Source organism: Haliotis rufescens, unplaced genomic scaffold (genome assembly GCF_023055435.1).
Source record: "Haliotis rufescens isolate VD_foot unplaced genomic scaffold, xgHalRufe1.0.p SCAF_92, whole genome shotgun sequence".
Classification (NCBI taxonomy): Eukaryota; Metazoa; Mollusca; class Gastropoda; order Lepetellida; family Haliotidae; genus Haliotis; species Haliotis rufescens.
Window position 1 is genome coordinate 1,098,565 of NW_025964386.1, and position 27,242 is coordinate 1,125,806.

Here is a 27,242-nt window from a genome sequence, read left to right on the forward strand (position 1 = left end):
TATGATTAGGATTGCTTGATGACGTAGATTCCTACACTTACAAATCTCTGAAACATGTAATCGGTCCCCGTTAGAAGCAGAGATCACGCGGAATGTCCTCGGAGTGCCACAGGCATATTTTAGCACGACAGACATTGGAGTACAACTGACCACAGGTAGAACTGTTCAATATGATTCAATACGATAACAACGAAGACATGTAATCGGAAAGAGGAGACTTTTATCCCACGTATTTCTGAATTGGTCGAGAGAAAAATGTTGGGTGGGATTCAAAGGCTTTGGCGGTCAAATATGAAATAAAAACAAATTAGATGAACTTGGAATCACTGTCCGGTGATTTTGTGTTTAAAAAGAGGAAACTTCACTTCATGCTTGTAAAGATCAATCCCAGAGAATATCAAGGAATGAGTTTATACAAATGTTTCTTGTAAAGGCAACTTACATATTAAGCATCTAGTGACGGTGTTAAGGTACTCTGAAGTATGACCAGATGACGTGCAAGAATGGTGTTTCCATCAGCAACAGATTTGATTACCAAGAAATTATCGCAAACGGTGCTATCAGTGAAGACTCATGCCGAACAATGACATAAAAGCCTACCATTCAGGCATGCATATTATATAGTCACGCCTCGCTGACAAAGTCATGGCAATACGGGAATATTTAGGGAATTTAGTCCTATGCCTTTGGTACCCGTCTGGAGAGTTCACTTAAAATAGTTATTGATGCCTTGGAACTCAGACAGAAACATACGTTCATTTAGAATCAAAGGTCTCGTGGGTACGAAAAACAAAGTGGCATTCGTCTTCGATTTAGTATCATTTGTCATCAGATCTCACTAGGTCATCCAGGAGTTTCTAAGATAGGGATAGTAAGGTAAGTTATTGTAGTGCATATGTTCATGACTATGGTAAAATATAAACTTGAAGTCGCATGACAGTATGACTGGCCAATGAAAGAAAGGATCTCGAACATCAAAGGATGAAGCAGGAAAATGGCCCTTTTTGGAGCCAAATGGAGATGAAAGTTAAAGATACAGCAAACTGTTGGGTGTCAAATAACCTTTTTTCTTTCTTACACTTACATATTCTGGACTTCTGACATGACCAAATACACAAGGATGACAAAATGTGTGAACAAGAGTCATCGGGAGATGCCATATACAATATATAAAAGGAAGGGGGTATATTCTGTAAAAGGAAGTTCAACTATTATGTTAAGGCATATCAAATGGTCAGTTTATGGCGCAAGAACAGCCAATGTGAAAACAAAATATCACAGAAGCTCCTCATAGGTCTCGAAATCACAAGTACTTACAAACTAACGGTGTACTTGCCGGAATGGCCAACAGGTTTACAGAACCAACCCTTAAAGTACGCACGGAATCTAGCCTCTGTGTGCACAACACTTAACTACATTCAAAATGTTAAAATAATATTTCTATGCATTAATAATTTGACTTATTGTTTGATTATATGCTCGTAATTGGAAACTTTCAAATTTTGCAAATGAATAGTCCATTCAATCAAAGCATCTTCACAGCATCCACATCATCAATAATTGGATGTAGACTGATTGTCTATGTTTTGGTCCGTTCCATTGCTACTGTGATAAAATGCGGTAAATTATAACGGGTTGCTCGGTGTATCATCAGCAATTGTGCTTAATGCACAATGCTAAATGCTCGTTCATTGAGAACAGTATTGTAATACACACGAATGGCCTCAACAGAAATCCAGTGCAAAATGTGTTATGGCTAATTATGGCAAAGAGGTTTCAGACCAAACTGACAATGTCGTGCAAACATATTTACCTTGACGATAGCTCCCGATAGAATTTTCTCTCGATCATATGGAATACTGTAAGGGACATTCTTGCGTTCTTGCAAACGCATGACCTTTGGAATCCAGCTATAACACGAGAAAACGATCTCACGAGAAAACGAGATTTCGAAAAAATCTCGCGTTCTCTCGATCTAAATTTCTCGTACATTTATTTAGTAAGTCCATTTCGCGAGATCGCGAGAACGTGTGAACGAGAGGAACTCGAGAAAGTCCCTTACAGTATTACATGCGACCGTGGCCCTTAGAACGGGTATCAGATTAGAACCGCGTGTGCGTGTGTGTGTGTGTGTGTGTGTGCGTGTGTGTGTGTGCGCGCGTGCGTGCGTGCGTGTGTGTGTGTTTATGTATCACTAGAAATGCTAAGGCATTAAGTGAATGTTAGCTTGGATTGGCAAAATCAAAACAAGAAATTTGACCAAAATGGTAAACTAATGCTTTAGGTGTAACTGTGATCTGATATCGTCCATAGTGGTCAAATAGCCAATTGCCTTCCACTGATTTACCCATCTCAGCTAGAAATTAAAGAAACAAGTGAAACCGCCTTGTCTGTTTCATATTTAGATCTCAACATAAAGATTCAGTATCCACATGACTGAATGACAAGAGGGTGACTTCAGGTGTCTCATAGTCAGCCAGCCTTACCTTCATGTGAAGCAATATTCAAGGAGCTCCAACCATTGGTGTCTACATTTCACATTTTGAGGTACAATCGAGCATGCTCTTAAAATAACTACGAAAATTTCAAAGAGCGTCATACGAGTCTTGCTCAAAAGTTGTTTGATCAGGGTAACAACATTCAAGGCCTCAGTAAAGCTTTCAAACAGTTTTATGTTAGCCACATGGAGAATTCTTACGAGAATCGAAAGGGTTTTGTCGCTATAGATAGCAGCACTAACGATCGTCTAAACAGTATTTGAGTTACACCCAGCAGTACCAGTGTTTCATGAGTGAGGAAAATCCAACATGACACAGGTTGTACAGTCACATTAACTACATGTCCGAAACCAACGCGCATGGCTTTGGTGATGAAAGACTATGGATCATATCAAGGGTTATTCATTGTAAACAGCGAATTGAGGTACTATAGAACACTGGACCCGACAATCTGTATCTATACGAACCGAATACAAACGCAATTTTAAACATAAATTACACGACAATCATTAGTCACTTACAGTGGGGCCTCACGGATGGTTAAGTCGTCTAAGGTGGCGGAGTTTTGTCCCTTAAGAGTGATAGGATCTGCAGATCGTAGGTTCGAAGATTGGTCCAATTATGATCCTTGACTTGTCACACCAAAATATCCGTGTTCGTCGGTTTAACCAAAGTGGTCTATGTCTATGCGCGGCGTTTTGTAGGGTTTCCTTTCACACTAGGCTGACACGCTGTGATATTACTGAAATACTGTTCAAAACGGGGTTGAACCCATCACTCTCACTAACTCACTTCCTTACAGTGATGAATCCAGACTTTAGTGAAGCACGCGAACATCCGAGCGTGACGGCACGAGTTCGCGACAACAAAGCTAGCACACTCTCCTCTGGTGATATTCTATGGTTAAGCTGTACATTAAGATTCTGTACATAGAAATAATAGGATTAGAGAGGAATCACTGGTGTACACGATAACTACCTCATGTAGCTGTGTGCAGTTAAACACTACAGATGATGCCCTGTCATAGCAAATCTGCTTAAAAGTTTAATACCAAATCCCACAACTGATCTGCTACTCATATCCAGTTCAAGGCCACTACCCTTTGCGTACTGCAAAAAAATATTAAACAAACTAATGTCCAAAAGAAACTTTACGATGGATAGTGGTTGATATACCTTTTTTTCATAAAATAAAAAAGTTTCATGATATGTTACTTAAAGATATCCCTACTGCCAAACCAAACGTATTTGGTGGATAAAGCGATTTTTATTCTTAATTTGTGAAATAAACGTGAATTTGCCAGAAATTAGGTTTGGTGATGTAACGCGAGATGTACGTGCGAACTGTCTGTATAAAACGGCTTACGCGACTCGTTACGAAAAAGGTTAGAAAAAGCACAAAAAATTATGACCCGGTTATAATAGAGAGAGGGGACCATCGGAATGTCTCAACAAGGCGTCTCCAACGCCGACATTGCCAGAAGACTCCGCTGTTCCCGTCAGCAATTTAATGCAACTTTTACGACAGAGGGGTCGGACATCGGACAGGCCACGAAGCGGTCGACCACCCTTGACTACGCCCGCTGAAGACCGTCACGCATTTAAGAACTACACGTTTCTGAATAACGTCAACATTCTTGTATTATCCTGGCTCGCCTGTTCCCCAGACATGAATCCGATTGAACAAATATGGGACCGTCTTGACCGACAGAAAACGAATCGTGGCACCAACCACTGTTCAGGAGTTGGAACAATGTCTTATTGACGAATGGCAGAGAATCCCGCCTAACGTCGACGTGTTATGGCGTGTATTAGTGCCCAAGGTGGATACACGCGTTATTAATTGGACAGATGACACGCTTTTTCTGCTTTTTAAGCTTTTTCTCACGTAATGTGAATTTTGTAATTTTTGTCTTTGTGTCTCAGTCAAACCGGAATGAAATGATTTTTTCTGAACCTGATGGTAAATGATCACTCTAATGAATTATATACATATTGATTTTCTACATGCGTTTGATGTTATTTTGTAACTCTTCAAACATGGTGTAAAGTTTCTTTTCGACATCAGTTTTAGCAGACATTTGTTTTGTCGAATAAATAAACGACAAAACCATTTCCATGATCATAATCAGAAGAGTCCGTTTTACGATTCCGACACATCAGGAGCATGTGTTTTGGACAAATAGTCATAGTCGCCGCGAATAGCTGTGATATGTGATATTGCTAAAATGCGGCGTTTAGCAACATTTACGCACTCACTCACTCAAATAGTGATGATACCAGCTATTCGCGAAAGACGATAGTTTTGTACACATCTGTGGATGAGAAACCCTTTTTCAGGTAACTGGTATAACAAAATACGTGAGATCGAGTTCGAGGTCTGTGATTGGCTACCACATGCTGATGACCGAAAGTGAGATTATGACGGACTAAATTTTCTGCTTGTAAAGCACAGATACATTTCTCGTACGTAGGTCGAATTCACCTTCGTCTGTGACGAACCTTTATGGTTTTAGAGTTTTAATAATGTTCTTTGGGGTTATCTGGATTGCAATATCATCATCGACTTCAGAATTTCACAGCTATGGCTGAAATTGCTTTGTGTGGAAGATATAAGTAGTAAGCAGTAAGTCGAGTGACGTCACTCATGACAGTACTGTTGTGTAATAATTTACTACGCCACTGCGATCATGAAAACAAGGATAAAAAGCATTGATTCGATGCTAAAATGGTGCGATTTTAGGGTTGATAAGAAACAGATTATAGCACTAGTTTCTGTAAAAATACCATTTATCTTACAACACTTTGATTTCGCTCGTACAAGTCGTTAAATAAATGGTACCTGGCAGACACTCGTGTAGTAATCTCAATATCCTGCTCCACAAGTGTCATTCTTCATCACAGTTGTCTGTTGTCTTATTCAGTACAGTAAACTACGCTTATAACGAACTTACAGGGACCACTCAATTTAGTTCGTAATAACCGTAGTTCGTTATAAGCACATACGCAGCATAACTACAGCAAACGGACGGGGCAAAAGAACAGTTCGTTATATCCGTCAGTTCGTTATAAGCGTGTTCGTTATAAACGTAGTTTACTGTACATAATGCTGTTTTACGGCCATCTCAAAACGTATACACGAGTGTGTTGGGTTTAACCCCAATCACTTGCATATGCATGTCAACAAACGACGAAATAAGCGGATATATACTGATGAGAATAAAAAGGGGAACACATAGAAATGTTGCCAGTTGTTTCATAACAACAAGAAGGTGTATTCCGTGTTCCCTCAATTATTTCGTTCAGTATATATATTTAGTGATCACATTTGTATGTGTAAGCATTATGAATTTTACGGGATGTCGTAAAAACGGGGGTGGGTCTCTTGGCTATTAAAGTGTTCGCTTGCCCCACCGAAGCCCTGGTTCGATTCCCTTTTCTGGTGTCCCCTGCCGTGATATTGCCGTGATAAATTCCGAAATATTGTTAAAAGCACCGTGAAACCATACTCAAGCAAAGGTGAAATATGCCTTTTGCCGTTTAAATACTTCGATATTACGCCAAGGAAACATTGTATTCAGAGAGGCCCAACACAACAAACGCAGCCCAGTGGAACCGGCCATATTTAACTACAATATCCATTGTCCAACAATCAGGGAAATCAATTTAGTATATGATCTAATTCATACATGGCAAAACAAATGTTGCTAATTGTATTGTCACCGGTAAGATATTTCAACTAGTCCGATGTACATGGCTTGTGATATCAAACCCCGGATATATTTTAGCAACCGTTATACACATCTAAGGCTGGGGGTTGTTGACAGGAAAGAACACGAAGCCTTGTCGATCCCAATAATCTATTAATCAGTTGTAATTAGTCCATCATTCAATCAGCAGTAGGTAGGCATTGCCGTATCCAGTCTACCGTTATGATTGCCATGGCGGGATGTGCTACTCAGGCTCTGAACACGATCAATATCTCAAGCGATGCCTACCATATTAGTGAGGTAATTTATGGCGTTTCTACTTAGGCACTTCAGCAGATCTTGCAAATCGGTTTAACATTTGTCAAAGACATTGGTGGCAAGAAACACTGCAATCAACCCACTATCAATATTTGGACACGGTAAATATTTGCTGGTTAATATTTGATTAAGATTGACCCTTGCTCTAATATACCACTTGGATATTAACGAGGAATTTATCGCTGTAGGGGGTATCTGGGTTAGTTCAATGATACATTGGGCCCAGTGCACTATTGTTATAATATCGCGGATGGACCCACCAGTGTGAAGGAATAAGGCAAGAATTTCACCGACCAATCGAAATGGCCTTAGACTGGATCAGTCGCATTCGATGTACCTAATATGCTATATATACCTACCGAAATCCGAAACAAATAAAACAGCTATCACAAACAATTTTTTTCCGAGCGAAAAAATACATTCGAACACTCCAGCGATGAGAAATAAAACATTGCTCGAAATCATTTTATTGAGTAATAAAGCCTGACCGGGCAATGATCATCGACTAATCAGAAACAATGAACTGAAACGAGGCTTCTCGATCCATATTAGCAATTGTTATACCTCTATTAAGAATCTTGCAATTCCGTTGGTTAATCCGTACCACGTGACGAAACAATACATTTCAATGTAGACCCCGAAATCGTGGGACTGACAGTGATCTCAAATATTGACTCGTCACATGATCAGTATTGACCTGTCACGTGATGAATATTGACGCGTCTGCTAGAAATCAAGATGGCGTCTGGTAGGAACGTTTCACGGTTCGCAGCTAAGTTACTGTAACGAAACAGAGGACGGTTTAAAGACTTAAACATTAAAGTGAATTTCGGGATAACAAAAAGAGTTATTACTCTTGACTAGGTAAATATGCGAAAGCAAGGATCCTCGGATCCGAACCCTTCGGCAGTTTGGTCGGACCACCTCAGTTGTCTGGTCCTCGGGCTTTGTTCTCGCATATTGACCTCGTCCAGAGTAATTATTTGTATACTATCTGGTGCCAAGGCATAGAATACAATATTATTTTCTTTATAATGTTGCACTAGATGGCGGGCCTTAAATGGAAAGCAATGTCTTCAGTTTAGAAACTGAATTTCGTTTCATGCATCCGTTTAAACGTTTCTGTAACAACTATTAATCAATTGATAATCACAAGCGTCGTTTTGAAAAACACGAGTACAGTTTACAAAGGAGATGGCAATGTCAATATTGTTCAGTGGGCAATTAGCTTCACAATATTCTTCATAATGTTATAATTACCATCCGATGTAAGCTTGATTCAATACGGATGTGAGAATAGTGTTTGTTTTGTACTCTTGTGAATGTTATTTTTTTTATCATGCCCACTTAGCATTCCAGCTGAATGTTTGGCTTAGTGTAAGATAGTAAATATGGCAGCTGTTGAGATGGAGATAGTTGCTCTCTAAGTTTATGTTGAATAGATTCGACTGCTGTGCATATAACCAAAGACACATGCTGAATAGTTTCATCTGATATGCATATAACCACAGACACATGCTGAATAGTTTCATCTGATATGCATATAACCAAAGACACATGCTGAATAGTTGCATCTGATATACATATAACCAAAGACACATGCTGAATAGTTTCATCTGATATGCATATAACCAAAGACACATGCTGAATAGTTTCATCTGATATGCATATAACCAATGACACGGTTTGAATAGTTTCATCTGATATGCATATAACCAAAGACACATGCTGAATAGTTTCAGCTGCTATTCGTATAATCAGTTACAGACCTATCTGGAACAGTTTTACCATCTATGCTAACAATCAAAGACACAGTTTCAATTGTTTCATGGGATACATAAACTAAGGGACAAAAGAAACTATACATCTCAGTTGATCTTATCATGATATAATGTTTGATTTTCAATTGAAAATATCTTAAGTTGGAGATATTTTATTTAAAAAAGTAACCGTACTGGCGCTAAGACCACACTCCAAGAATATTTCTACATGGTAATATTTAAAAAAATATAATTTGATTTTAAACTCTCATAATGAAAAAACGACTTTGGATAATACACAACTGTTGATAGGTTATCTTAAGACATCTTATCTATTAAAATCAATAAAATTGTTGTTGTTTTTTAGCACAAATTTACAAGATTTCAAATATGGTAGGGGTCACGTGTTTGCAAATTCATATCTTACCCAAATCTTCATTGAACCAATATATATTTATACAACATTGCCCAGCCAGCAACAAACTGTTGCAGGAATGAGGGATGGCTAAAGAGACAATCAAATTTAACAACAATTTTCAATTCCATAAAATAACAAACTCGGTATCCTTTCGTTTGCCCCTCAGTTTACAATCAAAGATACACGTTGAATAGTTTCATCTACGACACAGATATTCAAAGAAACACACATAACAACACTTTCATGTTTTCTAAAACAACATTATTTGAATTTAATGGAGGGTGACACAGGAAAGACTGCATTCAGCTGTACAATATGTGTGACTGAATAATAACAAGGTTTTATTATTTGGATTGATCAAACTGATCCAAAGTCCTATGGTTTTGTTTTAAAATAATTGGATGTATTTTGTAGTTGTTTTTTAACATCAAGAAATAGGGTATTTACAATGGAAATGTCCATGTTATTTAGTTTACAAAAATGCAGTTTGTGTTATTGTTGAATATTGATGATGCAAGTGACTTCAGGGTCAGTACCACGAACAGCTGTACAATATTGCCTGCATTCAACCTGTCAGAGGAGAGATAATGTTCTAAAAGTTTAAGTCTATCTCTCGTCACGCCGAAGTCCCAGGTTCGATTCCACTCATGGGTATAATGGGAGTACAGGGGGCCCAGTCGTCTAAGGCGCCGCGATGCGTCCACTGGGCACGCCAGAAACCTATGATTGAGGGTTCGAATCCCGGTTCGCCCCGATTTTGTTTCTAGGTTTGTCAGCACCATACCCGTGCTCGTGGGTTTCACCAAAGTGGTAAACGTCTGAGACCTGCATCACTTCGGGCTTTCCTCCCACATTAAGATGACACGCCGCGATATAATATGAATACTGTTAAAAGCGGCGTTAAACCCAACTCACTCACTCACTCACTCATGGTTATAATGTGTAATGTCCCATGCATCTCAATCCAATTTCAAAGATTATATATATAATAATTATATAGAATTGTCAAGCACCATGACATGATGCAAAACACCACGTAACAGGCTCACGATGCATACTACATTGATTTTTTCTTCTACAAGTTTATAATGCATTGCATCCTGCCAGTTATACCGTAAATCTATGGTAAGAACTCCTATCCAAATTAGTCCTAAAAATGTAAGTTGATGGAACGTTTCGATCGACTTTATTGCATTATATATAAATATATTATATCAGTTCAATTATCATAAACAATAAGCACGCGCTTGCTGTAGTCATACCATGTAACCACAACACTTTTTGAAATTCATATTAGCCAGTACACGGCACCATGTTTAACCTCATGCCCCTGACACTCTTCGTTATAATCTTTTAATGGCACAGACCAGGTAATTATAATCAGTAATTATACTGTCATATCTCACAGCCATACTCGAGGAAGACCAGTTCGCTGGGAACGCTGGTCGTTGTTATGTTTGTCCGTTGCTATGGAAACCGAATCCATACCCATAAGAGGTCAATAGAATTATAATAACGTGTAAGCATGCGAGGTATGGAGGTCCTCTTAGAACAGCTTCTGTTGTGATTGATTTTTTAAACTCTTGTTCAGACGCTATGTTTAGGAACAGGGTTTGTTTGAGACCAAATAGTTTGATTGAGACGAACATAAGATGAACTTGCCCTAAACCAGGAAGATGGGATTGGTATATTAAATCAATGTTTCATCTGGATTTCCTTTTCTTGTAAAGGTTAACACTTTGAAGTCTGTCACTGACGTTGAGAGAATCTCCACGATCTATGAACGTGTTGCAAAGCTTGGAACATAGCAACGTCGTAGCCGTCTTCGGCTGACAGATATGATTGAACGTAACGCACAATAAACGTATGGTTGACAAGCGCCTAATTACCGACGACAACAATGATGGAGACGTACTAACAAAGCTTAAATAAGGGCAAATTTACGTTTCATTTGGAGAAGTGTGTTTTGTTCTTATCATTGTCACACATCGTTCAAATAACTGACTACTTTGTATAAGAACACTCGCTCACACAATTTAACGTTGATTCTTGATAAAACAACAGTGTCCGGCATGTCCATTGAGGGTATAAAGTGAGGTCAATTATTTTTTCAGCAATTCGGAAAAAAAATAGTTTTTTAACACACACACATTCACTCACTCACTCACTCACTCACTCACTCACTCACTCACCCACCCACTTACTCACTCACTCACTCATCCACCCACTCACTCACTCACTCACTCACACGCCCACTTACAAGCCCTTCCCTTCCAAATAAAACAAACAAACGTCATAACTTGAACTAGATGCGTGGTATAATGGGGTTCCGCTATACAAGGAACTGTCAGTTGTGGCCTTCTGTGTTGGTGGTAAGCATACAAATAGCACTGCATCGCGAGCAACGGTGCTTCACCATTGGCCTAATGGTACTTATCACAACATTATCTGTTGCGAACATCTACAAGGAATCAGCATTAGGACCTTTCATGCTCCAATCCGATAACAAAGCTGAATGATCGGAAGCAAATGCCTTCGCGTGGGTGGCACATAGGCATCGAGAGGGAACGGATTTTCTCATGTCATAATGCTGTACTCTGTTATTCAATGACCATGAAGGAATGTCCTATGACACGGTTTGCATAACACAGTTTCAAGCGTGGCTAGGTTTTTTTGCACTATGGAGGTTAATTCAAGGTTATTCTAGAAAACGTCATATTCTGGGAATGTTTGACGCACCGTCACTACCACTAACTCTACAAGCTGTTACCGCGCAAAGCTCGAAGCATCAATAATGCATCAAACAGGACCAAAGTATACTGACATTTTTGGTGAATTTAAGAACAGGAAGGAAAGGACACAAGCATGTGACGGGGGGAGGGGGGGGGGGGGGGGGTGTTTGGGGGGGTTGGAATGTCAATACTTTGATGTCCATATTCGTGATTCTGTAATAAAATACAACCATAATTATTAATTTAGTAATCCGTTTAAACGGTATTTCCTCGTTTCCAGTGCAAATCCGAGAATGTATAGAATCTTATAGGTTGTATGCTCATACCAGTAACGTGAGCAATCTGACATGATAATATTTCAAAATGAATTCATTGAATTTCAACGCCTTGTTTGAAACACTAAACGAAACTCAAGGCACAGGTGATTTCAGAGTTTGTCCCACATGCCCTTGTTTAGCACGTGCTGGGGAGTGATCTCTATCGTTTCCATGGTAATTACGTTTAGCCAATGAGCACATTTGGCACGGCTGCGACAGTAAGGCTCTTGTAATGTCCTGAATACAAGCACTCTTCTCTTAATGAACCGCCATAGACCAGTAATCGTCATACATTCCCCACGGTGTTTACAGTAGGGACGTTCAATGCTCATGGCGCACTCGGGAAGGCAATGTGCATTATCTAACGTTCATGTTGATATAAGACTAGGATACCGTATACACTCTTCAAAACACTACCAGTTGTGAAAACCTTGGACTCAATGGAATGAATTACATTGGGTACATGGGAGGAATTGTGGTCAGATGCTACTTACTGAGCCAGAATTCGCCGATCCTGGGTTCGAATCCCATTTTCGATTATGGAACGTGGTTTGTCAGCAATACCCAAACATCATGCGTGAGGGTTTCGCCATAGCGGTAAACGTCTACGATTGTCGCATCCAGCTGACACGCCGTGACAACGGGTTAATGTTAAAAGCGGCGATAAACCCAACTCACTCACTCACTCGCTTGTATCAACTCTCTATTGTTGATTTACCTGAATCATATTTGTGGCAGCTCTTGTCTGCAGGTAATGTGGGCCAGATGCACGTAAAACTATGTCACCTAAATAAGGCAAGACCGAGGTCAACGATCTGATGCAATAACGTGCATAATGATATAAAGTGGTCAAGGAAGTGTTGAGATAACGAATGGTCCCTACCCTACTGACCAGCAGAAGCAGCAGCCCCGTGTTGTCCTCTCCGCCGACTGCCCAGGGGACGAGGGGGGCGACTCCGCCGTGGACGTCGGCTGCTGCCCCCCGCCGACTGGCCGGTTGTTCCGCATCCTCACGTCGTTGTCCGTAGACCCCGACGATTGTCTGTGCAGCACAGTGGCAGCACTCATCTGAAATAATAATAATAATAATAATAATATAAATAGTAATAATAACAATAACAATAATAATAAAAAATAAAATAATAATAACAATAATAAGAATACTACTACTACTACTACTACTACTACTACTACTACTAATAATAATAATAATAATGACGGTGATGATTTATATTACGGAAACGAAGCGAAAAGTGACGAACGAGCGAACGATCCTGTTTCTATATCCCCAGCCAAACTTTGGGCATGATATAATAAATATGATGCCTTGGTGACGGAGAAGGAGGAGGAGGAGGAGGAGGAGGAGGAGGAGGAGGAGGACGGGTACTCGACATCTGATTTTTGGATTTGCGGCACTACTCTACAACAGCAACATTGGCCTATTACATATGACATATTAGTTAATACCACTTATAAAAATACATGTCTTACATAGGTGAGCGCTAGTTTACCTTAGAAAACCCCTTCCTGGTCCGTCTAACCATCACCCCTCATCACAACCGTGCCGCGCGTTTAACACACAAATATATCTTATATCCCTTCCCACAGAATGATTCAATAAAAGGAAGAAAATGATTGTTCCTGAATGATAATCTGAATAACGCATTATAAAGTACAAATTACACCAGCTCCGGTCATTAAAACCCCTGATGATACATGCAGCGATAGTATCTGATTAAAAATCACAATGAAGCATTATGTTATATATGTACAATAACGCCAGCTTCCGTGCCGTTGTAAACACGATGTATCCACATCCGCGTAACCAGGCTAGGCAAAACAGCAGCACAACACACACGAACACTGCGACGACGGTGTTTATCTCTATATTTCTATAAACTCTAAAAACAATGAAGCATATTACAGGGAACTGAGTGTCTTTTCCTCAAAGTCAAGGTCAAGGTTAAGGTCAAGGTCAATCATATAGAAATCGGATATTTGCAAGTTTCACAGGTGTCTGAATAGAGTGTCCTGTGTTTCCGTTTACAGATGTTAAGTAAAACGTGAATATAAGAATCGCTTGTAAAATGAACGAAACGTTTGAAATGACGATTCTGACGTTCAGGCATTTTCAAATCACCCGTTCACCCACTAGGCCCGGGGGTTGAACAAAATTGTTATTTACGTTGGAAGTCAGAAAAATCTCCTGAATCTATGTCATGTGATGACCTTTAAAGGTGATATATGATAGATGCAGACCGGAAAAGGGAACTGGAAGAAACGACCATCGGGTAATGGAAAAAACGGCCACAGCATAAGGGTGGGTGGGTGAGTGAGTGAGTGGGTGAGTGAGTGAGTGAGGTTTTACGCCATTTTTAGTAACATTCCAGCAATATCACGGCGTGGGACACCAGAAATTGGCTTCACACGTTGTATCCTTGTCGGGAATCGAACCCGGGTCTTCGGCGTGACGAGCGAACGCTTTAAGCAGTAGGCTACCCGACCGTCCCCACTGCATAAGAGAAAACGGCCAATAGGTTTAGCGAGAACGACCTTCACGATTGGAGAAAAACGGCCTCTTTATTTGTAATCTTTTGATAGTGGAGTACTTCCATGGACTAATCCATTTCTATGTTTGAGATATCGGGTACAATCGTTGAAGCTTCACTGTTGCTGAAGTCAGGGAGAGGGAAATCACTGTGTCGGCTGTTTTCGTCTATTGTGATCCGAAACCCCACCGAGTCGATTCTTACAAAATGTACCTGTTGCAAGTGAATTCATGGGTCAGTTGACTAAAAGGTGAGGTGAAATTGGGTTTAACGTCGCGTCCAAGATTATTGCACTTATATAGCGACGTGCATGCACGTGTATGTGTGTGTGTGGCTGCTTGTACTAGTCCGGACTGATGCCGATTTATAGTGCTAGCTCACTGAGATACCATGCCGCAGTTTAACATGAATACCCCACTCAGACACAGTATACTGACTCCGAGCCGACCAGTCCTTGTTTTAGCCCCTTAATGCCGAGCGCCAGACAGGGTAACAACAAGTACAATCTTTTAACGTCTTTTTGTATGACGCGGCCCGGGATCGAACCCTGGACCTTCCGCTCTCCGGGCGGACGCTCTACCTCTAGACCACGGAGGCGGTCCAGTTGACTAAAAACACACGTGTATGTTTATATGTTTTGCCCGAGAATTTAACATTATATTGATATGTCGTGTAATGTTATGTTACTTAATGGTGCAAGGAGTAACTTATAAGATGTCTTGTGAAGGTACCGCGTTCGTAAACGCCCAGTGGTCTTCTGAATAGAGCGTCTGAGAGCGGAAGGTCGATGGTTCAATCCCCGGCCGCGTTATACCAAAAGGCGGTACTTGTTGTTACCCTGCCTGACGCTCGTCATTAAGACTAGTCGGCTCCGAGTCAAGAAACCGTGTCTGAGTGGGGGTATCCATATTAAACTGCGACTTGGCTTAAGCTCGGACGTTAACACACACACACACACACGCACGCACACACGCACGCACGCACGCACGCACGCACGCACACGCACGCACGCACGCACGCACTCGCACGCACGCACACACACACACACTTTGACCAGGGAGACCGTTTGCGGGGTCGAGTGGAAAGAATTTCTGCTCGGAGAGCGGAAGGTCGGCGGTTTCATCCCCAGTCCGCGCCATATACCAACACACGCACACACATGCAATGCACGTCGCTATGAAGGTGCAACAATCTTCAATCCCATTAAAACCCATTTCACCGCACCGCACCTCACCTCGCTTCGTCTATCTCAAATTACGGACAACCAGACATATGTTGGACGGGCCTCGGTACAAACGTAAACAAGGTTCCAGGAACTTTGTATGCGTCCAATACACTTCCTCCAATCAATAGATTCCCTTCTACACAAAGAAAACGATAAATGCATATTGAAAAATCCGCATGGATCAATCTCATATCAGATCGCAATAGCTTTCACAACACCCCACGATGCTTACTGTTTGAACGTGACGAGTAATGAATAGAGCTCAACGCTCGATTCAATATACTAATGAATACCCGTATTGTTCAAGGTACCTCTTTTAATGTGTGCGGTGCACAACAAACAATCAATCAGCTGTTGTTGATCATTGCTGATATATCTAGGCGTCACTGACCGGTATTGTTGCCAAAACACATGACAATAAATATCACTAATGTGTAGAAACATGCTACGAGTAAGGTATTTTATCTGTACCAGTTATGGCAATAGGAGGTCTTGCTTTGAACCAAGCCATTGTCAATCCCAGCCATTTCGTGCTTAAACTAATATGCGCATACAGAATACTACCGCCAGCTTTGAAATGCTCGGTCAAGGCCATGAGGTTCAAAACGAGGCTATATAGAACTCAAAGTATCTAGGTGGAAAGGTCACTCGTGAAGCTGAGCTACAAAGCCACAACGATGCTCATTTGTTCATTGAACACAGCTATTTCTGTTATGTCGTGATGACAAGTTTAACCTACAAGTTAGATCAGTAAGGAAAAGAGGTTCACGAGAAGACTTTTGTTACAAAACCCTCGACGTCTATTCATATGCAACATATTGTGAGAGTTACAACATGATTATAAAAGCGACGAATACTTTCCAGAATCAAAAATAAATCTGGGCTGAAAGCAGAGCCCATTGTACGATTCCGACTATATCATAAACAAGAGTTTATGAATCACTATATAGAGATAATACCAGGTGTTCGCGAAAAGGTGAGCGTGTCATGCCCCACCGGTGGCACAAACACAAGCAAAGGAAAGTCAATGGTTCACCTGAAAAAAACCACGAGAACATATAGTACAAGTCAAAATTGGGAATTGCATCGAACAATTGTTGTCGATGATGACGTCAAATTTGGAAATGTCCTCCACATGTCTACAATAAAACTTTTTAAAAGCTTTACTGAGGCCTTGGATGCTGTAACTTTGAGGAAACAACTTTTGAGCAAGGGTCGCGTGCCGCTTCTTGAAATCTTCGTTGAAAGATCGTGTTTGATTGTACCTCAAAACTTATGAAATGCAAACACCAAAGCCTGGAGCTGCTGGACTATTGCTCGCATAAAAGGAAAGTCTTTGGGAGAGTTATTTCGCTCTCTGAATATTTATGCATAGATCTAAATATGACACAGATGAGGCGGTCTCACGGGTGTTTTGTATTCCTTGTTCAGGTGGGTAAATCAATGGAATGGAATTTATTATTTGACTGTTATTGAACGATCATCGATATTCCTGAAGCTTAGCTTACGTTCTGCAACACGTTCCTGTTAATGAACAACTTGGATGGGATGGTGTTTGTTCAGGAGAATGAAACTGATGGCGGTTTTGTACAAAGGAATGAAACTGATGGTGGTACTTGAAAGGAAATTCATTTTTGTCTGAGAATGCTACTTAAGTTTAAAGCTTCAAATTTCAAATTCGGGAACATGCGGTCAGAGGAGTCTGTTTCTGGTATAGCCAAACGTTTCAAAGCTATATCAATAACTATACTCTCTAGTCGACACTGTGGACTCCTACTGTTTGTAGATCCGAGTCGTTTAATTCCTAGTCTTGTTCTTAGTTTGTGCAGTAACGATGGTTCCTGAAGAAAGGGGCTGCACATCTTCCAAATCAATTGTATCATTTGGCCGTCGTCCTTTTTGTAACCATGACCAAGTATAACTGGATATGTTGTAATTTCGGCAAATAGCGACTGATGCGAATGATCAAATGTGTCGGAATGGTAACGTCGAATTAAGCATTAAATTTGATTCGATGTAACCATACCTATTTAGACCTAGTCATAAGGACCAGAAATGATTATCATTCGCATATCTATTGATCTCTGATAAATCAAATACAAACTGCGATTGATTATCAACCAGACTCCAACTTCCTAACTAAAAAAGCTTGTCCATAAGAAGTCGTGTTCAATCGCCGTTTCTGTAATGTATAAGGCTATTCGGAAAAAAACACGAGTGGCTACGATGAAATCTGACCTGGTTGTCCTGCACACCCACGAGAATTAAACGCGTTGCCAGGCGACTGAAGTATACATAAAATCTTCCCTAAGGGACACGTGGGAGTGCTCGGAAAATATTTCAACAAGGTCCCCAGTGTAATTAGAGGGACAAAACGATAGCACACCAGATGAGGCAACGATGGAACGATTACATCGTACACTTGGATCTTCTGTAGGTACTACTGATGATGAACATTCAAACTGTGCCCTTGTTTTTGTATGTAAGATTAGGTGTTTCAAGGCTTTGCAGCGGATTTAAAGTTGTCAGTTGGTGCTTTTATACTCTTGGCACAGAATGACAGGAATACGTGGCTACATGTAGCGGCCTGCACACTGGTGTTATTTTCTGAGTGTCATTATTTACGGGCATGATTTGAACACATGTCAACATGCTTTCGACATATTCCAAGCCGTCAGAGAGTGCCGTAGTGTTTATGTTATATAGCTTCGAGGGTATTTGATTTACAGCACATGAACACATTGAGAACACATGGGAAAAGGCTTTGCGGCACATTTCAAGCCGTCAAAGAGTGTATTTGATTTACAGCACATGAACACATTGAGAACACATGGGAAAAGGCTTTGCGGCACATTTCAAGCCGTCAAAGAGTGTATTTGATTTACAGCACATGAACACATTGAGAACACATGGGAAAAGGCTTTGCGGCACATTTCAAGCCGTCAAAGAGGGTATTTGATTAACAGCACATGAACACATTGAGAACACATGGGAAAAGGCTTTGCGGCACATTTCAAGCCGTCAAAGAGCGTATTTGATTTACAGCACATGAACACATTGAGAACACATGGGAAAAGGCTTTGCGGCACATTTCAAGCCGTCAAAGAGGGTATTTGACTTACAGCACATGAACACATTGAGAACACATGGGATTGATTTACAGCACATGAACACATTGAGAACACATGGGAAAAGGCTTTGCGGCACAATTCAAGCCGTCAAAGAGGGTATTTGATTTACAGCACATGAACACATTGAGAACACATGGGAAAAGGCTTTGCGGCACATTTCAAGCCGTCAAAGAGTGTATTTGATTTACAGCACATGAACACATTGAGAACACATGGGAAAAGGCTTTGCGGCACATTTCAAGCCGTCAAAGAGCGTATTTGATTTACAACACATGAACACATTGAGAACACATGGGATTGATTTACAGCACATGAACACATTGAGAACACATGAAAAAAGGCTTTGCGGCACAATTCAAGCCGTCAAAGAGGGTATTTAATTTACAGCACATGAACACATTGAGAACACATGGGAAAAGGCTTTGCGGCACATTTCAAGCCATCAAAGAGCGTGTTTGATTTACAGCACATGAACACATTGAGAACACATGGGAAAAGGCTTTGCGGCACATTTCAAGCCGTCAAAGAGCGTATTTGATTTACAGCACATGAACACATTGAGAACACATGGGAAAAGGCTTTGCGGCACAATTCAAGCCGTCAAAGAGGGTATTTGATTTACAGCACATGAACACATTGAGAACACATGGGAAAAGGCTTTGCGGCACATTTCAAGCCGTCAAAGAGCGTATTTGATTTACAGCACATGAACACATTGAGAACACATGGGATTGATTTACAGCACATGAACACATTGAGAACACATGGGAAAAGGCTTTGCGGCACAATGTGTGTGTGCGTGCGTGTGCGGTCTGTTTGTAAACGGGTCTGAACCAGACAATCCAGTGGTTGACATCGTCAGCGCCGATCTTCGCAATTGGCATAAGATGACAACCCAATCCAATGTTTCGTGTCTTACGACAAGCATGGGTTAGTGAAGACCAATTCTAACCCGGATCTTCACGGGTCCTCTGGCCAATGAAATGCCTTAGTCTTGTGAATAGTACTGTCCGTCTGCGACTGTTGATTGTACAAACTATTAATGGACATCATCAAGCCGCCGGAAACAAACCAGATATGTTCTGTCGGCAATTAGGACATTCTATCCTGCAAAATCTGAACAGACGAGTCTTGTGTTCTACCCAGAGCAGACGACAACGCCAGTCATGAAGTAACTGCACTCTAAACCAGTGGATTGTTTGAAGAATATTATCAATGATTGCATTGTATAAAACCAAACAGTTGATGCTGATACATTGTATAAAACCAAACAGATGATGCTGATACATTGTATAAAACCAAACAGTTGATGCTGATACATTGTATAAAACCAAACAGTTGATGCTGATACATTGTATAAAACCAAACAGTTGATGCTGATACATTGTATAAAACCAAACAGATGATGCTGATGCATTGTATAAAACCAAACAGTTGATGCTGATACATTGTATAAAACCAAACAGATGATGCTGATACATTGTATAAAACCAAACAGTTGATGCTGATAATGTAGTGTGTCTCTGTTGATCAACTCCGGGTTGATGACCGCCTCGACGGATCTCATTGGAACAGGGTAAGACAAGTTAGGACTATCCCCGATGTCGTGTAGAAGTTGCAAAAAAGTAATTTCAACATAACTTGTAATAGGATCACATGTAGACTCAAGGTAGCTTAATGAACTGAAACATGGATATTAGCTGTGCAGAGTTGTGTCCTGTCTGCCAGGATTTCTCTTCGTGTGTTAGAATCCAAGATTCGGCCCGATTGTATTAACTGGTATGTTGGCGTCATACCCTACCTAGGGTCACCAAAGTTGTCACCTGGTCATGACGGACATACTGTTCAAAGGCACGTAAAACTCACTCACTCACTCACTCGGACTACTTACCGTGACCTGTAAGTCCCTACTCTTCTTGTCGTTGGACATTTCCTTAACTATCTCCTAGTCAATCTAGGCAACTGGTACTGAACCTGTGAAGAGTGTTTCCAGCTTTATGAACTGACGTACATATGGACCATACTTGATGATGCCAAATATTTTGATATGACCCATCACTAAGCTCTCTCGGTTTAAATTGTTCGTTGTCAGATTGATAAACAACCATATGTCAAATGTCAAACAAACTGCCATACACGAGTAGAGAATTCGTGTAAGTAAAAATCTGGTAATATCTTCATCCAGTAATCTCATAAAAGGGAACTGGCCAGGGCAAAATGGCAGGTTTGTTTTCAGTCGTAAAATTTCCTGCTTTTTCGGATTTGATACGTCTTGTAGTTAAATATTACCATAACTAGGAGTACACAGAGGAGATTGGATAGACTTGCACAAGTCTCCAAAGCAATAAGTATTAGTTAAAATCATAAGTTCTAGATTATGTAAATAATATGGACAACTTGTCCTTATAAGAGACTGGACGGAGGATTACGAGGTTAGAATAACTACATATCTATGGACCTTTCTTTCAGTACAGCCTTGGAGCAAGGCTAGCAATTGGACAACGTCCACACCTACACCGAACATAGGTCGACATCAAGAACGAAATGAAAAGATAAAGATTCGAACTGCAATGTCCCGAATAGAGTGGTATCGTAGACCAGAAAGGAATACACACCATAACTAATCAATGTTCATGTACAAGCTGTTTTTAAAATGTTTCTATATTCGTAAAATATGCAAATAATTCGTAATTCATTCCTCCAAGTTGTTCAATATTCGTAAGACATTCGAATGGTCATAGGAATTCGTGCTGAGCGTTGTTCTTTATTCGTAATGCATAAAAGAAAAGCTCATATGAATTCATTTCGGAATTTAATATAATTTTTCCTGCAAACTTTGTAGTAACAATTCTAATGGTAGAGTGAAAACACTGAAAATTGATAATCCTTAAAGTGGTACTGCCAAGGAAGATTAAAGCTGTCGAGAACAAACGCACACAGGAGTAGCATTGAGAAAATACACATACATAATACATGAGGTGGTGCTCATTGATATTTTTTTAACTTCACTAAACGATTTTGTAATTCACTCAAGGGAACGATCATAGCGTTTGAAAGGAGCAGATCGCGGTCTTCCCAGAACACATAAACCTCGACCATTTGCTCACAACTCAATCAACCCCCAAGGGCACCATATCTAGAGCAATGGTGTTATCTGAACAACTCGTGGGCCAAAGTAGTTGACCAAATGGGAAGCGACAGTCTTAGACAGACCCTTGAGAAAATATAACAAGAATAATAGAGTTTCAATTCAAAACAGATCCTGAACGTATGTCAATTATTGGCCAACAAGAAATAACTATGTGAAAGGACAGAAGAGCCAGATATGTTGATGGCTATCTGAAGATTGTTAGGATGGGTGGTGATGTGACATTTAGCTGCATCTCTGCTGAAGGCGACATGCAACGACCTTAACGTCGTCACACATACCATATGTCCCAGTGACCCACTTTGGTTATTGGGTGAACCATTACACTTACGGCATAAGGGACTGGAGTCATGTTTAAAACGCCCTGCGCGTCCTGACCGTGAACGTTCTTACGAATAGTGCATCTAATCAATCTGAGAGAAAGAGCTTCTCTTCCAAATCCCGATAATGAGATACATATTTGATGATCATTGGTCTCTAGTGTGTTTCGGAATGTGATGAACGAACCAATCGGTGGTCGTTCTCGAGGTCAGTTCGATACGCTTGATCGAGTTGTTGGGTGAAAGTTGGTTAATGTGGTAAAACTGTTGATGGACATTTTTTCAACAAGTTTAAGAAATAGAAAGAAGCTGACAGGGGGAAACTGTTAATTGGAAATATACCAATGATTAGTAAAGATGAAGGTCAAGGTGAAGGTTCGAAGGTGAAGGTAGTATGTTTCAATGTGTTTATGGGATGAAGGAGAAAGTGAGGGTTGTGGTTTTTAGCGTGTGTGGGTGAGTTAGTGAAGGCGTGGGTGTGAGTGGAGAAGGATAGGGAGCGGAAAAAAGGGGTATGGGGGTGAACGGAAGTAGGAGAGGGAGCGGAAGTGGGAGCGTGAACGGAAGTGGGAGAGAGAGCAGAAGTGGGAGGGGAAGCGGAAGTGGGAGAGGGAGCGGTAGTGGGAGAGGGAGCGGAAATAGGGCGCGTGAACGGAAGTGGGAGAGAGAGCGGAAGTGGGAGAGGGAGCGGAAATTGGGCGCGTGAACGGAAGTGGGAGAGAGAGCGGAAGTGGGAGAGGGAGCGGAAGTGGGAGCCTGAACGGAAGTGGGAGAGAGAGCGGAAGTTGGGCGCGTGAAAAGAAGTGGGAGCCTGAACGGAAGTGGGAGAGGGAGTGGCAGTCGGTGAGGGTAACAGAGGGGCCCGGGGAGAAGCACTTTACTCACTGCTACAGGCACATGTATATTTAAGTATGTTAAATAGAAAGATGCTAAGTGGGATTATCGTTGTTTCTAAGGAATGTTGCGTGTCAAAAAGTCAAACAGTCATCCAAAGAACGTCCCCGGAAATCATAGCTAAATATAGGTCTCATTTAGCCAGTGGAATCAAAATATGCTGTTAAAAAAAATGAATACTGGTTGATAACCATAAGTAAAAACACACTTGTTGATGTCAATGATAATAACAAATGTAACGTTTGTATTGGCGAATATAATCATAATAAAAAGATTAATTACTATGACGAGAACATGACCTTGATTTTCTATATTAATCATTTATTAGTATGTCCCTACTATGTCCCTCCCATAGACCAATCAGATTCCACCTCCACCTCATTTGATTAAAAACATGGCGGCTCCCAGTGAAGAAAATCTGATCGATAATCAAGACCTATATTGTAATAAAACGGGTCCTACCTCGCGAAGTGCATCAAATCATTTGAGCACCTTGATTACAAACATAAAAACATTTGGAATATAGCTGTCGACGCCCAGTCGACGGTACATATGTGTTTCAAATCTGCACGTTGAAATCCACGTTGTTCACGAACCGGATGTCTAGTTCGTTACGCGAATTTGATTGGACTATGCATCGACTCGTTAGTCCAACCAAAATGTAACTCCGGAATTCCAGCCTAGTTCGGCAAGGGTGGAAAGTAGACTTTTAAAGTCAGTTAACTCCCTTGCAATGGGAAGATGATTCTTTGTTCGCATAACAGGAAAACTACAGAGGCGAAAAATATAGTTAATGAAATAGAGGCCTGTCATGTCCAAAGTTCGAATACGCTTAATATTGCCTGCTATTATAAATATTGGGGTCCGCGATTGATCCCAGCGTGAACAGCCGTCCATATATATACTTGCTGATGAAGCCGGCCGGGGTTGGCCCTCTGTAGCATGGAATTAATGTCGTAAACCATCACATCACGTCGACGAGGCATGTCGTAAAATAGTCGTTATTGGGATGTCCTTTTTCCTGCAGCGTGAAGATTAAGTCAGAAGGCTATTTAGGTCAATGATTAAATGGTCAGATGGTCAGATGGTCAACACGCGTCTTGGTATCATAAATTCATGCTTCGCTACAGCACTAGATATGTGTACATCATATATTTCTAAGCGAGTGAGTTAGGTTTGACGCCGCTTTGCAGATATTCCGTATTCCATATAGTTCACGGCGTGTCAGCTTAATTTGGCACGTATCAGACGTATGGTAAAGTGCTTACTAACCTAGAAACATTATTTGGATTTGAACCACAATCATAGGTTTCTGGCGTTCCCAAGGGATGTAAAACCGTCTCCTTTATATTTCTGGGGTTTGGTATACGAAACATACATGACGTAAATCAAGTGTGAAAAGTTCAGCAACAACATGAAGATACGTCATGTGATTACAGAATTAATTATCTGCACAGAACGTGCATACTACTTGGGTGGCAATGGCAATCGGGATGTAATTAAATGTGTGAATGTGTAACGCTGGTCGTGTTATTTATGCAGCTGTATGGCGTTGCCGAGTATATAATGGAAGACTCATGAAGGTAGACCAATGGTTGACAGCATGAACAATGACCAACGTCGTCAGGGTACAATGATACAAGAAAAACCAGGTCACCCATTGCAACCACTCATTAGTCGAATATCATAGTTTACTTGGGACCTATTCTGCTTACACCCCACACTCCACACCCCACAGCTCGCATCCCAAGCCCCATACCCTTTTCGACACAGCCTCCACCCACACCCAACACCAAGCATCCCGTTCACCACACACCCCACACTCCACACCCCACAGCTCGCATTCCTAGCCCCATACCCTTCTCGACACACCCTAGACCCACACCCAACACCAAGCATCCCGTTCACCACACACCCAATCTAACCATCAAGTAGAATGCTGTCATAGGCATGGGCAGGGTTCTGACAGATTAAGGAACAACAACTGGATTCGAACCTCCGACCAGAGGATGACCTCTGCAGACAATATTGTGCCGCCTCAGACCACATGGCCACCCGTGCCTTCTCAGTCGACAATTAGCCAATTAATGATTGAAACATAGTGCTTAAAACAGCAAATACCAGTAAACGAAAACGCGAAGTTGATAGAGGACTGTGACCTACATCTTCAACATGTCAGAGGGACTATGTTACCTTCATCAAATATACAAGAACCCCATTACAGCTCCCGTTACTTAATTAAGCTTCGTAGTCCCTAGCAATCGTGGAACCCCTTCACGATCAACATGAATTAAAGATAACTAGGCCAAATCTGGATTCTCAATCCCTGCGGTCCATACAGCCTCTTAACAATTCATTGACACGCCATCAAGGTAGACGCGATACACGCGGCGCGGCGCGACGCGGCGCGGCGCGGCGCGGCACGACTCTTGAAACCCTGACCAAAGATGGAGTGTCGGAAAATAGTATCTCAATATATTACCCTGAATTGAATGCAGGCTGTGTACTTATTTAATGGTGTGAGCACGGGTCTTGATTCACATGTCACCCATGAATTTCACCTGCGTTAAGCGAGTGAAAGGAGAGTTTCGGTATACCCCATAAACAGGTTGACCCACAGCCCTCATACTCACCCCGTCAAACCTCGAAGCCTAATCAGGGCGAATCTCGGAATATGATCGTGACTGTTAGTGGATACTTCTAACTTGTTTACGATGTAAGACGGACAATAACACTATTAAAACAGTGTTGTGAAAGTAAACACATACAAGTGGGTGAGTTGGGTGATGCAAGTCTCAGACGTTTACCATTTCGGTGAAACCCACGAGCACGGGTATGGTGCTGACATACCTAGAAACATAATCGGGGCGAACCGGGATTCAAACCCACAATCATAGGTTTTTGGAGTGCCCAAGGAACGCAACTCTGCACAGCGAATCGCGGCGCCTTAGACGACTGGGCCGTAATACAAGACATGGTGAGATCTAAACATGTTTAGGTATGGGTTTAAATCTAAACACATATTGCACAGTGTATGTTCGCAGGTTCTACTAAGTTTGAGGCTTGACATAATTATAGGTGAATAGTTTCTGGTCTCAACCAGAGAGAGGAATATCACTTGGACTTGATCATATACAGTGTATGTTTAATGTAATGTAGTGTAAAAAAGTTGAACAGACAAAAGTATTTGGACTTGACCATATATTGACAATATGAGATGTCAGTAGCATAGGGATTAACCATCCTTTAGAATAGCATTAGTTTAGTCGTTTTCGAACAGTATTGAGACTTGTTTACGAACATTTATCAATTCGTTTTAGTTTTTAAATATAATATATATACATCAAAACAAAACAAAATCTACACTGTAAAGCATGCGGAGATGTTTACCATTAGATAATGAAAGCCATAATAAACCGCGAGGAAATTGATCAAAAACTGAAACTGCTTGATATTCAGGAAGATTGTAAAATACAATTTCCCATATATAGACAGATAATAAATAGACCAGCCCACGTCGGTTACACATCCAAGTAAGATCCCCTGCAGACGTCTCACAGCGAAGCTCGCTCCTGTAACGACCGCAATTTACCATAGCAATCTCAGATTGCATTAACGGTGACGTCACTAAAACCGGATGTGAACATGACCTCATCAGATGTTGTGAAGGTGACGTCACGCTGCGCGATTGGCGGAGAGGTAGGAGAGTGAGTTGTGACGACATCGCCTCGTGTATCACGTATGGAAATACATGCTGTTTCTATTTTCATTTTTCTGTTATTCTTAACGCCTGCGTCGTGGAATGACCAAAACTATATTTGGTGTCACATTTATTAACGGCCTGAAAAAAGACATATTTCTAAAAACTGTCATGATCATCATCGAAATGAGTAGGAAAATGTTTTTAAACCAAACTATTCGGCTGAAATATGAAAATTCTTTCTTCAGTAAACCTACTCTGGCTGTCAGGCTACATCACCGCAAAAAGGCACCGGTAAAAGCCAATTTGGTTGATAGCAGACAGCCACCGAGAAAAGACTAGACTTACTGAAAGGTGGCAAAACTGCCTGTTTCGATATTGAATGGTCCCCTGGGACTCGTACCCGTTAAAGATACAGCGTGCGACTCGGGCCCCATTACTCCCCACTCACAAAACCGGAGACATCTACGCGCGATAAAGTAGTTCGCGCCACTAGATTTGCTCGCCAGGCAGGAATTCTGCG

General features: G+C 41.1%; 1 protein-coding gene across 3 annotated transcripts in view; it reads right to left on the reverse strand.

Moving 5' to 3' along the window:
- LOC124135612 (regulator of G-protein signaling rgs-2-like) overlaps positions 1 to 27,242 on the reverse strand; it is a 132,310-nt gene that overhangs the window by 36,119 nt on the left and 68,949 nt on the right. For 2 of the 3 annotated variants that reach the window (XM_046501021.2, XM_046501019.2), the window contains exon 2: positions 12,636 to 12,820. In XM_046501021.2, the coding sequence (XP_046356977.1) occupies positions 12,636 to 12,820 (185 nt within the window). The remainder of the gene's footprint in view (positions 1 to 12,635; positions 12,821 to 27,242) is intronic. The other variant, XM_046501020.2, reaches the window with a different exon arrangement.